The sequence below is a fragment of the Drosophila simulans genome, chromosome 2L (assembly GCF_016746395.2).
Source record: "Drosophila simulans strain w501 chromosome 2L, Prin_Dsim_3.1, whole genome shotgun sequence".
NCBI lineage: Eukaryota > Metazoa > Arthropoda > Insecta > Diptera > Drosophilidae > Drosophila > Drosophila simulans.
This window is the reverse complement of record NC_052520.2, coordinates 5,368,955-5,381,711: the sequence shown is the minus strand read 5'-3', so window position 1 is coordinate 5,381,711 and position 12,757 is coordinate 5,368,955. Positions and strand designations below refer to the sequence as shown.

The window sequence follows — 12,757 nt, the reverse complement described above, 5'->3', positions numbered from 1 at the left end:
CTAGAACACGGAGTGGTAATTAATTAGACTTTCATAAAGAGCACAAAATTCTATAAATTATATTTCATTGCCGTTCCCAAATGTCAGTGGCCATGCGCGACTGCGCATCACGTGTTGCAGGTTGCAAGTTGCACGCTGCTCCCCCCGCGAACAGCATGCAACTAGGCACTTGCAACCTGCAACTATTAACCTTATTAATAGCTGGCCATATTTTCACAAACATTTATATATATTTGCCAGCCATTAAACCATAATATTAATATACAGAAAAATACGAGCACAAATAAATATGCACAAATGCCTTTCTCTTTGTGTTATAAATTGTTTATTCAGTTTTGATTCCTCCTATCTTTTTGCACATAATTTAAATAAGTGTTTATAGTAATTGGATTTTGCAATTGCTTTTTGCGGGGAGTGTCTAGAGGGTTTAATTCAGCGTGGAATTCTCACAATAATTTGCAGTATTAGGAACACATGGGACGACAACAAAAAACACAGCAGAAAGTGTAAAGGGTATGCGTATTGCCTAGGCCTAATTAAATTAACTAATACTGTTATAATGCTACAAAAATTACAATACAGTGAAACCGGTTAAGACGGTTCTCTAGCTTAGCATCACATGCAACATCGATGGATGTCGCAGCAACATTTTCGGGGTTATTTACAAAGGGGCATATATATACTTTTTTTTTTTGTTCAACAACATTGCACATACATTTCGCTGGTATTCCAATGTGGTCTATAAACTTGAGAAATTTATGATATTTTGTCCAAAAATTATAAGTGTTTCAGAAAGAAGTAATTTGATTGCACCTTTTTAACAAGTTAAACTTTCTAACAGCCCAATCTGTTATTTTTTTTAAATACTTTAATTTTTGATTTTTAATTTAAATTTAAACTGATTTATTGCACACGAAAACTAGGATTTCCAAATTTAAAAACCACATCAGAGTTGAATTTCTTTCGGTTGGGGCAAAATGGGAAAAAGGGTGGTGTTTTTTGGGTGGTTTAGTTGTTTATCGTTGGTAGCTGTATCCTAAGGACTTTCTGCCCGATTGGAGGCTGGTGGCGATGCCTGATGCTGGGGCACCTGATACGGACTGAACCGCTGCGGATAGTGACTCAGCTGGGGTCTGGCCCTCAGATCCGGAGAGGCGGAGCCGCACGAGGAGGTGGGCGTGGCAGGAGCTGGTGGCGCCACCGCCAACGGAGGTGGTGGCGTTCGATTGGCGCCCGCCGCTGCCAAGGCCAAGGCTGCCTGCTGATTGGCGCTGGCCAGGAATCCGGCAGTGAGTTGGGGCCACTGCTGCTGCCACATTCCCAGCTGAAAGGCGCTGAGATGGGGGGCCGGTGGGGGCGGCGGCGGTGCCGCCGATCGCTGATACAGATGCGGCAGCAACATCTCCGTGTACGGCGATCGTCCAAACATCTGCAAGTGCTGGCGGGCTTTCTCCAACAGCGCCATGGATGCGGCATCTGCCTCCTGAGGAGTCAATTGCGACATCAGCGGATCGGGGAAGAATCGCAGGGGAGCGGTACGCATATGCTGGTCAAAGAAGAACGCATCCATGGGATCCCTGGAAATGTTGCAGAGAAAGTGTTACAATACGGTAGTTCAAGGATCTCAATGATTAAAATGTCTAAAAGGGATATTTCGATTCTTTAGAATGCGTGCCTCTAATCAGCCGAAACAATGACAGAGTTTGCTCTTTAAAAGCCATTGCCACTCTATTAAGTTTCGGTTGGGGAAGTTCGAGCTTGGCTTGTGGAAACCTGGAGTGTCAGAACCCGATGAGCAACTTGTTGCTGCTGCCACTTCAGCCGGAGCAATAACATAATTACGTCGAAAGTAACTGCCAATTGCCGACACTAAACAACAGGAACAACAAAGCCAGCAACAACAGCAACAAGAGCCACATTCACTCATTATTTTCGTGTTTTCATTTCATGTACGAATCGGCATCAAAGTTAAAAGCGCCGATCTGTAATTTACGCCACTTAAGCCGCCGCCGTGCCGGCTACAACAGCAACATTGCTTTTGGTCTTGCTGCCGCTGCTGCTGTTGTTGCTGTTGCTGCTGTTGCTGCTGCTGCGCCCGTGTTGCTGCTGGCGGCAGGGCATTTGCCGTCTTAATAGTCGCCGCCTTGCAACACTTTGAAGTCGCTGTCGAAAAAAGGGCAGCAGTCCTCCAAAATGCTGCAGAAGAATTGCCTTTGGCGATATCCTGTCGGGAGTAGGGCAACATGTTGCTACAAGACACTCAAATGTTGCTGATGCGCAGAAATGTTGCAAGCAATTTCGACTAAGTGAAGAATATATTTTAGGTTTTTCTTATCACAGATTATTCCTAGTAAATAAATTCCAAAGTAGTACCTCTTCAATTTGCCCTACTTTCCTTAAAGGCTCTTAAATGAAATGTGTATCGAAATCACACACCGACATCGGCCATATAATCATATAAGTTCGATCCGATTGATTGCCGTTGCTGCACGTTGCACGCTAATTGAAGATGAAGAACCTGCAGGAATCGCTTCGCAGACTGGCACTTTCACACATTTTCGCTAATCAGCGGCAAGTTGGGCTACTGTATCGGCTTTACGGCTCAACAGGCCATCGTAAATCAGGCCATAAATCAGACATGACCCCATAAAAAACCGAAACGGGGGCAACTACGGACTAGAGGAATGGAAATCGGGGCAGACTTACCTATCAAAGTCACTGAGACGCGACGAATCGCGAAATCCCTTCGCAAACGGATTCGAATCGATTTTCAGTTTCGTAATCAATTGATTCTGATAGGCCGTCACGGCCGTGAATACGGTCTCCGGGAAAACGAAGGTTTTATGGTCCATATCCTGCAGCTCCTTGGGACTGGCGGGTATGCTCTGGCCATGGCTCAAACGCACCAAGTGGATCCTGGGCTGGTAGCGGTGCATTGAGTTCAGCACGACCTGCAAAAAGTTGGTTTTTGGAGAAGAAAAATTCCCTGAATGCGGATTGTTTGTTGTTGTTTGTTGTTTTTGTTTGCTTGGAGCGCACACACGGCCCAATAATAAATGTACGTCCATAAAAAAGTAGTCGACGTTTGTTTTGACTGTCCTCGCAGCGTCTTTTTACTCCACTCCTTCACTCACATCCACCGCCTTTATGGCCGTGATAAAAACGGTAGCAGGCTCGAAAATCCCCAGAAATATATATGTATATATGCCAACGGGGTCCTGAGCCGGCTCGTATTTGCCACCAAATTGCCAACAATTTTCATTCATTTTTGTGCGCGCGCAATGCCATTTGCATATGTGCACTCGCGTTCGTTGGCAACCCTGGCTGACCCCTTTTGACCCCGCGCCGAATCGCAAGACAATGGCAAGACGGGCAGCCAGTTTATGTGTTTGTCTTACAGCCTAAATTATTCAAGACTGATATGAGTCAGGCTTGTGCTATAAAAGTGTGGAAGCTAACTTTGCACCATTTTTTGGAGAATTACTTTTTATCCTTGAAAGTTATCAGAACCATTAGATCGCCTAACGTAGTAAAGCTTGAAAGTTATTTATACAAATTTTAAAGACTAACTAACTATTCTGACTGTCTTCTGACTTTTCAAAATCTTAAAGTCCACAAATTGAGACGCTTCGACTCACCTGTCCACTCTTGTCCATCTCGTTGTTTGTCAACTTCACCTTTTCGAAGGAGACGACCTGTTTTCGCAATGCCTCCGGACTCAGAGGACAATCCGGATGCGCGTAAATGCGGGAGGGGGGCGGCGGATCCGCCTTTCCGGCCACCAGCCACGAGCTGCGATGGTAGGCGTAACGGTATCGCCGCGAATCAAGCGGTACCACATCCAAAAGTACGGCATATCGGTCCGCTGGCTGAATTTGCCGCAAAGGACCCGAGAAACTCACACGAACGGTGGGAAACATGCGTCTGAAATTTATATTAATAAGTATTAAAGAAATTAATGGAAACTTTACTGATACTAATTTAATAGTATTGTTTTGAGTGAAATTAATTTTTTGTTGCACCAAAATCTTTGGAAAATGCTAGTGAAGTCACGAAAACACACACAAGAAAAACACGAAAATCATGAACTATTTTTTTATTGCCCGCCATTGTGTTGTGGCGGCAAAAACACAAAAAACAAGTAGGTGGTGAGCTAGCAAGGTATGTAAATAAGACGCATATTTAATTTTATGACTTTTAGCACGTTTTTGACACATTTCCGCAAGCGATGTCGTCGTCCTGAACGCAGGACGTTCGCCCAGCGGGTGGGCGGAACGGGGTGTGTACCACCAAACCCACCCACTTACCACCCACCACCCGCGGAAAATCGTGTTTGTGGTCGCAGGTAAGTGTAAATGACGCTAATGACCCAGCCCAGTTTTTTGTCATTTGTCTTGCAGAAAGAACGCCTACCATGAATCAAATAGTAAAGTCGATAGTCTGGGTTGTACAATTATAATTGATTTGGGAACACTAATTGTGCAACCCTGGTTTAACCCAGTGGTTTACGGGCGATTAAGAAACTCGAAACTAAAATACTCATAAGATACATTTATTTAATAACAAACGTGTAAATACGAGCATTCCAAATGCAAAAGGACTTTAATTGTCAGACACGCAAATACAATTTGTACCTGTTTAGGTGTGTATGTCCCATTGAAGATTTCTTTCCAGTCCAATTTTCCCATTTCTCCTGAATTTCAACCCACATATGTCACATAATATACAACTCTTGTTTGTTCGAGCTATGCTTACAGCCCATTATTGTAATGGGCGGGCCCAGTGTCACCATGATTGTTTCAGTGGCCGCGTATTTATCGCAGTTACCAGGCCAAAACGAATCCAAAATCACAAGTTGTAATTGTGATTTGTGCTGTAAGCTCTTTCTGTTGCACTCGCCGCAGTTGCATGCCACAATTAGCACCATTGTAGCGGGCACTTAACGTGTTTCGCTTATCTCGATATCTGCACGGACCCACAAACCGACTTCAACTGACTAACTGCAGTCGAGCCTGACCGCCAAAAACTGGAGAACGGAAGCCGGCAAACCGGAAGCTCCCATTTTGTTTCTAACCCCGAAACGAATGGGAAGAATTTCCATAAGAAGCTCATGCTATACATAATGCACTGTGCATTATACTTCCTTAGATATTTTTAAACAGAAGAAACAATGGTCCGTTTTTATTCATTAACGTTTTCTAACAAAGAGTTGCTAACTTCATAACTTAATATATTTTTAATTAATATATTTTTGCAATAAGCCTTATTTTCAGTAGTTTTGTCAACTATTTTTCTCAGTTTCGAGTAAAATGTTAACACTTTTCTGATGGCTTGACCGACCTGCTAATGTAATCCATAAATGTGTGAAAGCCGAGCAAGTGCCACGCCCCGTTTTGATGGGCCATATCTAATGGCGCGCCCCCACGTTTCCATTATTATTTTTTTTTTGTTTTTGTGGTGTTTCTGCTGCTAGGCGGAAATGTCGTAAATCATATTCCAGCATTTACATACATTTTACGAGTTGAAGAGCCGCCCGAGGGCAGCTACAGCAATAGCCACTCCCCCAGTCAATGCCAAGTTGGCTATTTCGCTTTCGTGGGGGGTTTCGCCGGTTTAGTTTGGTTCGCCCGCTGGCCGAGCTTCTAAGTGTGGATTTTATGTATTTGTTTATGGGAAAATTAGGGAAATGGCTCGCACTAGGTTTTTCGGACCGCAGCCAAAGAGCTTAGGTGCCAAAGGTTACAATTATGAAGTTTACACACCATTTGCCATGGGGTCGCTCGGCTTTCAATTAGTAGTGGTATATAAGCAGGAACATGTAGGAATGGCAATTCATTATCAACACCTTTGTTACAGCAAATTAAGCCTCGAGGTCTAAATTAATAAAATGCAAATTAGCCAGCGAGTAGGTGAACAAAGCGAAACTAAAAAGCAACCCCCGAAAAGACAAGTTATAGACTATAACTTTGATCTTATCGCCAGCTGACAACACTCCCTCCGTTCGCTATCTTTTATTAGTTGATTAATTCATAACTCATACCCTGCACCTTTCCTGCAACTGGGGATTAACTTGTTCCCGATCTATCTGCTATCTGCTGACCATTTCAGCTGCTGCCCAGAAATATTAATGAAGTTGTGCACATTGTTTACCCAAAAAATGCCAGAGCGGCGAAAATATCTTGGCCTGCAAGGGGTTGCACCATGGAAATTGCAATTTGAACGCATCCTTGCAGCTCAGGCTACTGTCCTCGAATGTCCTGCGGCGGCAAAGAGCTCGGCTAATAGGCGTGAAGAGTTTGTCGCAAAATATTGACAAACTCTGGGTATTTTGCGATGGCTCAACAAACAATTAGCCCGTCTGCTGACTTTGCCGCCTTTGTCTTCGGAAAAATGCCAACCTCAAAACCGCTGACAGCGTGACAAAATCGCAAACCACGTGATATTTTATCTAGGCAACCGCACAAACAAAGAAAACCATCCCAACCTGACCACGTAACAGGTAAAAAATTCAAACGCTCTGACTTTGACGCCTTTTCATCGTTGTCCCTGCTTGTAAATCATCTGAAAAGTCTCCGTTTTTTTCGATTTCGTATGTGCTGGCAATTTGCGGCACTTCTTGGCCACTTTTCACGGTTTCCTTCTGATGAGTGCCACGCATGCGCATTTGCATGTGGCAGCAACATTTTCACAGCTGCCACAGCGAATTGCCTGAAAAATTGCGGGTTATTGTGGAAAGAACACTTTCTGATTATTCAGATGCAACCGATGGCTAGTGAAATGCAATGTTATCACAAATAAGCTGATACTTAGTTCCTTGTTAAATAATTGTTAGTTTTGAATTTCTTAAATATACGTTAAATATATATAAGTAATCTTTCCATATTTCTATGTTTTTCTGCTTTCCTTTCAAATATTGATATGTACAATGACAATGATCTGTTTCCATATGTTTACCGTTGTCAAATTATATCCGCCATGACAGACTGCAGCGAGTCATGCCATCGAGCCACAGCCCCCCAGTCGTATATTTTGCAATTTAAAATGTATCATTCACATAAAAAAGTCCCGCATTGCCACACCCACTTAGCCACCTGGCCCGCCCCTTTTCGTGGACATGTTTAGCTAGCAAACGATGTGCTGACATAGATGGATATCGCTGGGAATGGGAATTATTCTGCCACTGCTTCGGCTACTGTTTTTCCATCGAATTCGTGGCTTTTTTTTGCCTCCGTTTTGCAATTGTGTTGCACGCGTTCGTCAAACCCGCACAAATGTAAATAAGTGTTGGCCGTTCATCGGTATCCTTTGACTAATTACAGGGCCGAAAAAAACAGGAGGAAATACACAAACGCAAAAACACGAAGCCAAAGGAGCGAATATCCCGAAAGCCAAAGGACATGCAAATGCGTTGTTAGCGCGACAATCGGCAGCTATTACAATGCAATTTATACTTGGTGTGGATCCCGGAATGGGGGTACCGAAATGCGGGGCAACCAAAAGGAGTAAATTTGTTAATGTGTCGCAAATGCAGGGAGCGGGGGGTGCAGAGCCGCCTGTTGACGGCCGACAAAGGGTTAAGGATCAACAAAGCCAAATAATAAACAAAAGTTGCCAGGCAAAAAGCAAAGAAACAGTAGCAGAAATATAAAAAAGAACTAGCACTGTTTAGACTGTGAAGTACCCTACAAAAAATTAAAACGCATTTAAAAACAGAAGTGAAAATTGATTATAAATTCTTCACAATGCATATTCCATTAATATAAGTATGTATCATTTCACAGCAAAATTCCATCATACCCAAAGTAAGCCAACCAGAAAAAGTCCCCAAAAAAATCCACAAACAAATAAAGGGAGATCCTAACTACCACCTAGCGACTAATGCGCATTTCGCATGTTTTCTGGGAGAGAGAAAAAAAACAAAAGTTCCTTGCCCCAAAACGGTTATGTTTCACGTTCATGTTTCCTTTTGAAGAACTCCCAACCCCTAAAAACTTCGCCACAACATTCGCACGAGAATCGAACATATCGTCGAGCAATAATTCCTTCAACTTTGCCTGAGTTGCGAATGAAAAGTCGTTTAACTCCTGTTTTTATGTGAGTATGCGTGTTTGTGTGTTTGGTTTTTTGGCTGGTACGTATGTATATATCATTTTTGAGCTAAAACAGCTGACGAAATGGTTGTCTTTTGTTTTGCTGCTAATCGAAAATCGACGCAAATTACTTCAAAGCCTTGTCAATCAAAAATATAACAACAACAAATAAATGTCTTGATGTAAATGAGGAACTAACCGAAAAGCTGTTGATATTTCCAGTTAAGACGGCATGGGGCGTAAACGGGGCGTGGCCAGCCAACATGAGCTGGAATTGTTGGGGATTTTGGCTTTCCATGGGTGAAAGGCGCATTAAAGTTTTTATTGATTGTGTTTCGTTCGAGGACTTTTCGTGGGCTCGATTGGTGGCCAATTGCCGGGGGCGGCATTATGGTTATGACCCGGACTGCCCCATGCCACACCGCCCCTCCCAGCACACCGCCTCTCCATCACCGCCGGCAAATTGAATTCCAACGAACGCGCTTAATGAAATAAAATGCAAGTTGCCTGGGCTATAAACGAAATGTGATCGATTATCGGGAAATTTCTTTCAATAACTGGCTACGTCGTTAAGTGGAGTTTTCAAATGTCTAACTTGATTGGTTGCTGGATTGATTGAAGTGAGTTTTAAAAGATCAACAAATAAGAAAGTGAGAACATTTTGTACGATAATTCAACTTAAATTTCATATTATATACGGCTTCCTTTAGTTCTTTAAGCTCACTCTCTATATAGAATATCCCTCTTAACTAGAATAAAGTAGGCATATATCTGCGCTTTCATCTCTGCTTAAGAAATCATTCATGACTGCATCAATGGAAACCCCTTGGTTTTCCAGCCCACTCACTTAGGCGTAAACCCCTTAATTTATGCATTTGTTGCCGCCATGGCAATGGCACTGCACTCACCTGCCCGATTTGGTAATGATCATTTCAGTGCCCAATTCATGGAACTTATCCCACAGCTCCTTGGTCTCCAGGTGGCACTGGACGGGCGTGAGATCGTCGCAGTTGCACGAGCCCACTATCTTGGGCGTGGGCTGCTGTGGGCGTGGCAGTGCCAGGAGAGATGAAAAAAAGAAGGAGTAGAGAATTAGGAGGCGATTTTAGTAGGACGCTCGAGGAAATGCATATTTCTTTCGCCACACTTAGTTGCTGATGCATACACGCAAAGAAAATCATACCTACTTAGAAGTGGTTCAAACTATAATATAATATAAGATATAAGATAGCAAAAAATCCTATATACAGGAAAATATCTTATATCTTATTTTATGAATTTTGTTAATAATACTTTTAGCTAGCTTCTTTTTCTAGAAAACAAAAGGGATTTATCTCTCTGTGTAGCTTTACCTGGGCTGGTGATTCCTCTGGCGACAGGCGTTCGAGTTCCTCGGGACTTTGCGAGGGCGGGGGCGGCGGTGGCGAGGGCGTGGCAGCGGCTCCAACTGCGGCAGCAGAACGCCCTCGCTGGCTGCTTGATTTGCTGTTGGTGTTGCTGTTGCCCGAGTTGCTGCTGTTGTTGGTGTTGCTGCTGTGATGATTGTGATGTTGGCGTTGTTGCTTGCCAGTTGTTGCGTGGTGATGTGTCTGCTGCCTTTGTTGTTGCTGCTGCTGTTGCTGTTGCTGCTGTTGTTGCTGTGCAACACGCAATGCCTGACGCGCTTGTTGCTGCGCCTGCAATGCTGCCGCTGCAGCCACTGCTGTTGTTGCCGCCGCTGCTGCTGCCGCAGTTGCCGACGGCATTTCCGAGTCACTGCAGTCGACCACATCAACGTCAACATCATCGTCCGCATCCTGGCCTGAATAGCGCTCCACGGATGCGGGACCTACACGACCAGAAATTAATGGGGGCAGAATGCATCAGTAACTAAGCCCCAATTATGGAAAAACAACTATAAATATAGCTATGATATAACAAAGATTCCCATTTGATCTTACTAATTTCCAACAGTAAAGAATGTATAATTGATTATATTATTTATTAACAGACATGAGTGCTAATCGCTTGCTATCATATGAGGAACCAGCACTCATATTCTTTCAGTGCACTTAGAAAAGAGAGACATCAGCATGGCTCGTTAATGTGGGAGTTGCTGCTGGCTGCAACATGTTGCATGTTGTCGATGACGAGTCGCAGCAGCAATGCCAACGAGAATCCAGTTCGCGACCAGATGCATTTTACAGATTACGCCAGAAATTCAATTATTTGCTCAAAATGCAATTTCATATGTTAATTTCGTGTGTATTTGTGTGTGTGTTGCCAATGAAAATTGCCAATTGAAAGAGGGGAGTGGAGCACGAAGGGGGGTGTGGCGCTCTTCACACTAATGAATGCATCTGTTTGCGCTTCTGTCTCTGCCCAATTATGGCATCTAAATAGTTTTGCATTCAGAGTGTATATACGATTATACATATATATCTGCTCTGCGCCTGTCATGTGCATTACCCAACCCCTTTTGGCGCATTCAAATAGGCTTTGATTATTTTATTGCCGCGCATTTGCTGCAATTATCAAGTCATCAACGTTGCATTGTCATCAATATATAATTTATATTGCACAAAAAGGGCAGCAAAAAATGCGGAAAATATAGAAATGTAATGCAGCTGCGACACTTTTTCAAGAGGTGGGCAGCAGCAACTGTATATTACTAAGCAATCGATTACATGACTTTTTGCCAAAGCCAATGAAAAAGGTTATGTTTTACGTGTTTCTAGAAATATATAGAAATATAGACTGCATTTCGATATTTCTTGCTAACACACTAACCTACTAATTTGCTTTGTTTTTCTTCAAGTCTCAAGTATTCAAAGCCATTTTGCTACACATATATTTTTCTGGCAACGCATTTTGTTTCTGCTCTTTTGTGTGATTTTATCGTGTACTTTCTTAATCTGTTTTGAAATCTGAATTTAAAAAATTCCCATAAATAATACATAAATGTGATAATTGGCTCTTCGTCACAGCTTCATTATTTTCAATCATCTATCAAGCCTTTCATATTTTAATCCTGTTGGAATTCACGACTCTGGATCGTAAATATTTATAGTTAAATCAGCAGACAAGCCCGTAACTTCGGATAAACATCAACATGTTAGATATGCCAGAACTAAAATCTTTTCAAACTTTGACTGACCAATTTATTAGTCTCAATCGAAAGAATGGAATATTGAATATGTTAATAGAGTGAAACTTGTTTGTAGCAAGGAGATGAATCTGTATTCAAGAATCAGAAGATACATACGTTCATGAATGAAGCGATTGGAGTTAAATGAGATTAGTTTTTAAGCTATAACTCGATATTAAGGTACTTAGTGTTGTGAAACCCACTCGAAAATTAAGCCCTTAAATGGATTGGATATTTTTGAACTACTTTTGAGTCTAGTTTGGGATGTAGACCTGATATTTTAGTGCGGGAATTACTTTACTCACTCAGACTGCGTTCCGAAGGTTCGCGGCTGCTTGGGGCGTTTCCGCCGCGCGCCATAATCGCCGCAATTGAGAAATCCGTGGCGAAGGAAATGTTGTGCTGATTGTGGTTGTGATTATGATGGTTGTTCAGCGGATGGTGATGATGCTGGTTCTGATGATGATGATGATGGCTGCTGCCGTTGGCTATGTTCGCCGCTGCCGCCGCCGCTGCCGAAACAATCTGCTGCTGCAGCTTCGATTTGAAGTTCTGCGTCTGCGACGGCGAAGGCGTTTGCTGCGGTTTCGTATTCGCCGGCTGATTGCTCAAAAGCATTTTCAGGCCTATACCTATTGGTAATGCTCCTGCACGGATTTTAGCCAATTCTTGCCAAAAATATGTTCTCAAAGGTTTCGGGTTTTCGTTCTCGCTTTTGTTGGGATTTTCTATTTGCTGCCCATTATTTGATATGTTTGTATTTGCATTATTTCAACTGTTTTGGGACTTGTTTGTTTATTGCTCCTTAAGAAATTTAAATTCAAATTTAAACTGAATTCTTTACAATTTTCTTCATATATACAACATATTTGTGAATTTTTGATTGCCGGTATTATCTTTTAATAATTTTAACAGCTTTATCACACAGACTTGCTCTTTGTTTCCTTTTCATATATGCATGTATGTTATTATTCTTGTAACGTTTGATTTTTTATTAAATAATAAAATATTTTAAAATTTGTCTAAATTATTTTGCAAATAATGTGCATTTTTTTTGCCAACGTTTTACGACACACTTTGCGACTTGACGACTTTACGCCCGTATTTGCGGTCTCCGGTTTTTCGTGCTATTTATCGTAATTTGCGTATTTTCGAGGAGGAAACGGGAAATTCCGGAGCGCCGTCGCTGCTTCACAGTCACGCAGCTGACCATTGAATGAATCCCAATTCGCTTTTCGCCATGTAAACGCCAAAAGCGCCAAAGCCAAAGCCAACAAAACCAACAAAAAAAAACGCAACGCAAAAATCAACAACAAATACGAGCACGCCGGCAGCGAAGCCAACTGCGACGTCGACTGACCCCCCAAAACAGAAACAACAACAGCTGATGTGTCTTACGGCGAAAGGTTTTCAACACCACGTAACGCGACGTAAGGAAACATTTCCAGAGAACATGGCCCAAAACTTTCCTTACGTGACGTAGGCAAACCGCCAGCTTAAACCGCAAAAGAAATATGGGAAAAAAATACGGTTTTCAATT

General features: G+C 42.5%; 1 protein-coding gene across 2 annotated transcripts; it reads right to left on the bottom strand.

Annotated features, from left to right (window-relative positions):
• Positions 1 to 302: 302 nt before the first annotated feature.
• Positions 303 to 12,470, bottom strand: LOC6731075 (T-box protein H15). 2 transcript variants are annotated; one of them, XM_039295190.2, is made up of 6 exons: positions 11,523 to 12,470; positions 9,443 to 9,918; positions 8,999 to 9,132; positions 3,639 to 3,924; positions 2,707 to 2,951; positions 303 to 1,577 (listed from the first exon to the last, which is right to left on the bottom strand). In XM_039295190.2, exons 1-6 carry the CDS (start codon positions 11,833 to 11,835, stop codon positions 1,037 to 1,039), a joined length of 1,995 nt encoding a protein of 664 aa, XP_039151124.1. In that variant the 5' UTR covers positions 11,836 to 12,470; the 3' UTR covers positions 303 to 1,036. The 2 variants fall into 2 exon arrangements, with proteins under 2 accessions (XP_039151124.1, XP_039151125.1); XM_039295191.2 differs by having other exon boundaries at positions 8,999 to 9,129.
• Between the last annotated feature and the right edge of the window lie 287 nt (positions 12,471 to 12,757).

Excerpts from the sequence above, each read along its gene's own strand:
- LOC6731075 (XM_039295190.2), bottom strand. The coding sequence starts at position 11,835 with ATGCTTTTGAGCAATCAGCCGGCGAATACGAAACCGCAGCAAACGCCT. Across the intron at positions 3,925-8,998 it reads ATCATTACCAAATCGGGCAG|ACGCATGTTTCCCACCGTTC; the intron begins GTGAGTGCAGTG and ends TATAAATTTCAG. Across the intron at positions 1,578-2,706 it reads CGTCTCAGTGACTTTGATAG|GGATCCCATGGATGCGTTCT; the intron begins GTAAGTCTGCCC and ends CAACATTTCCAG.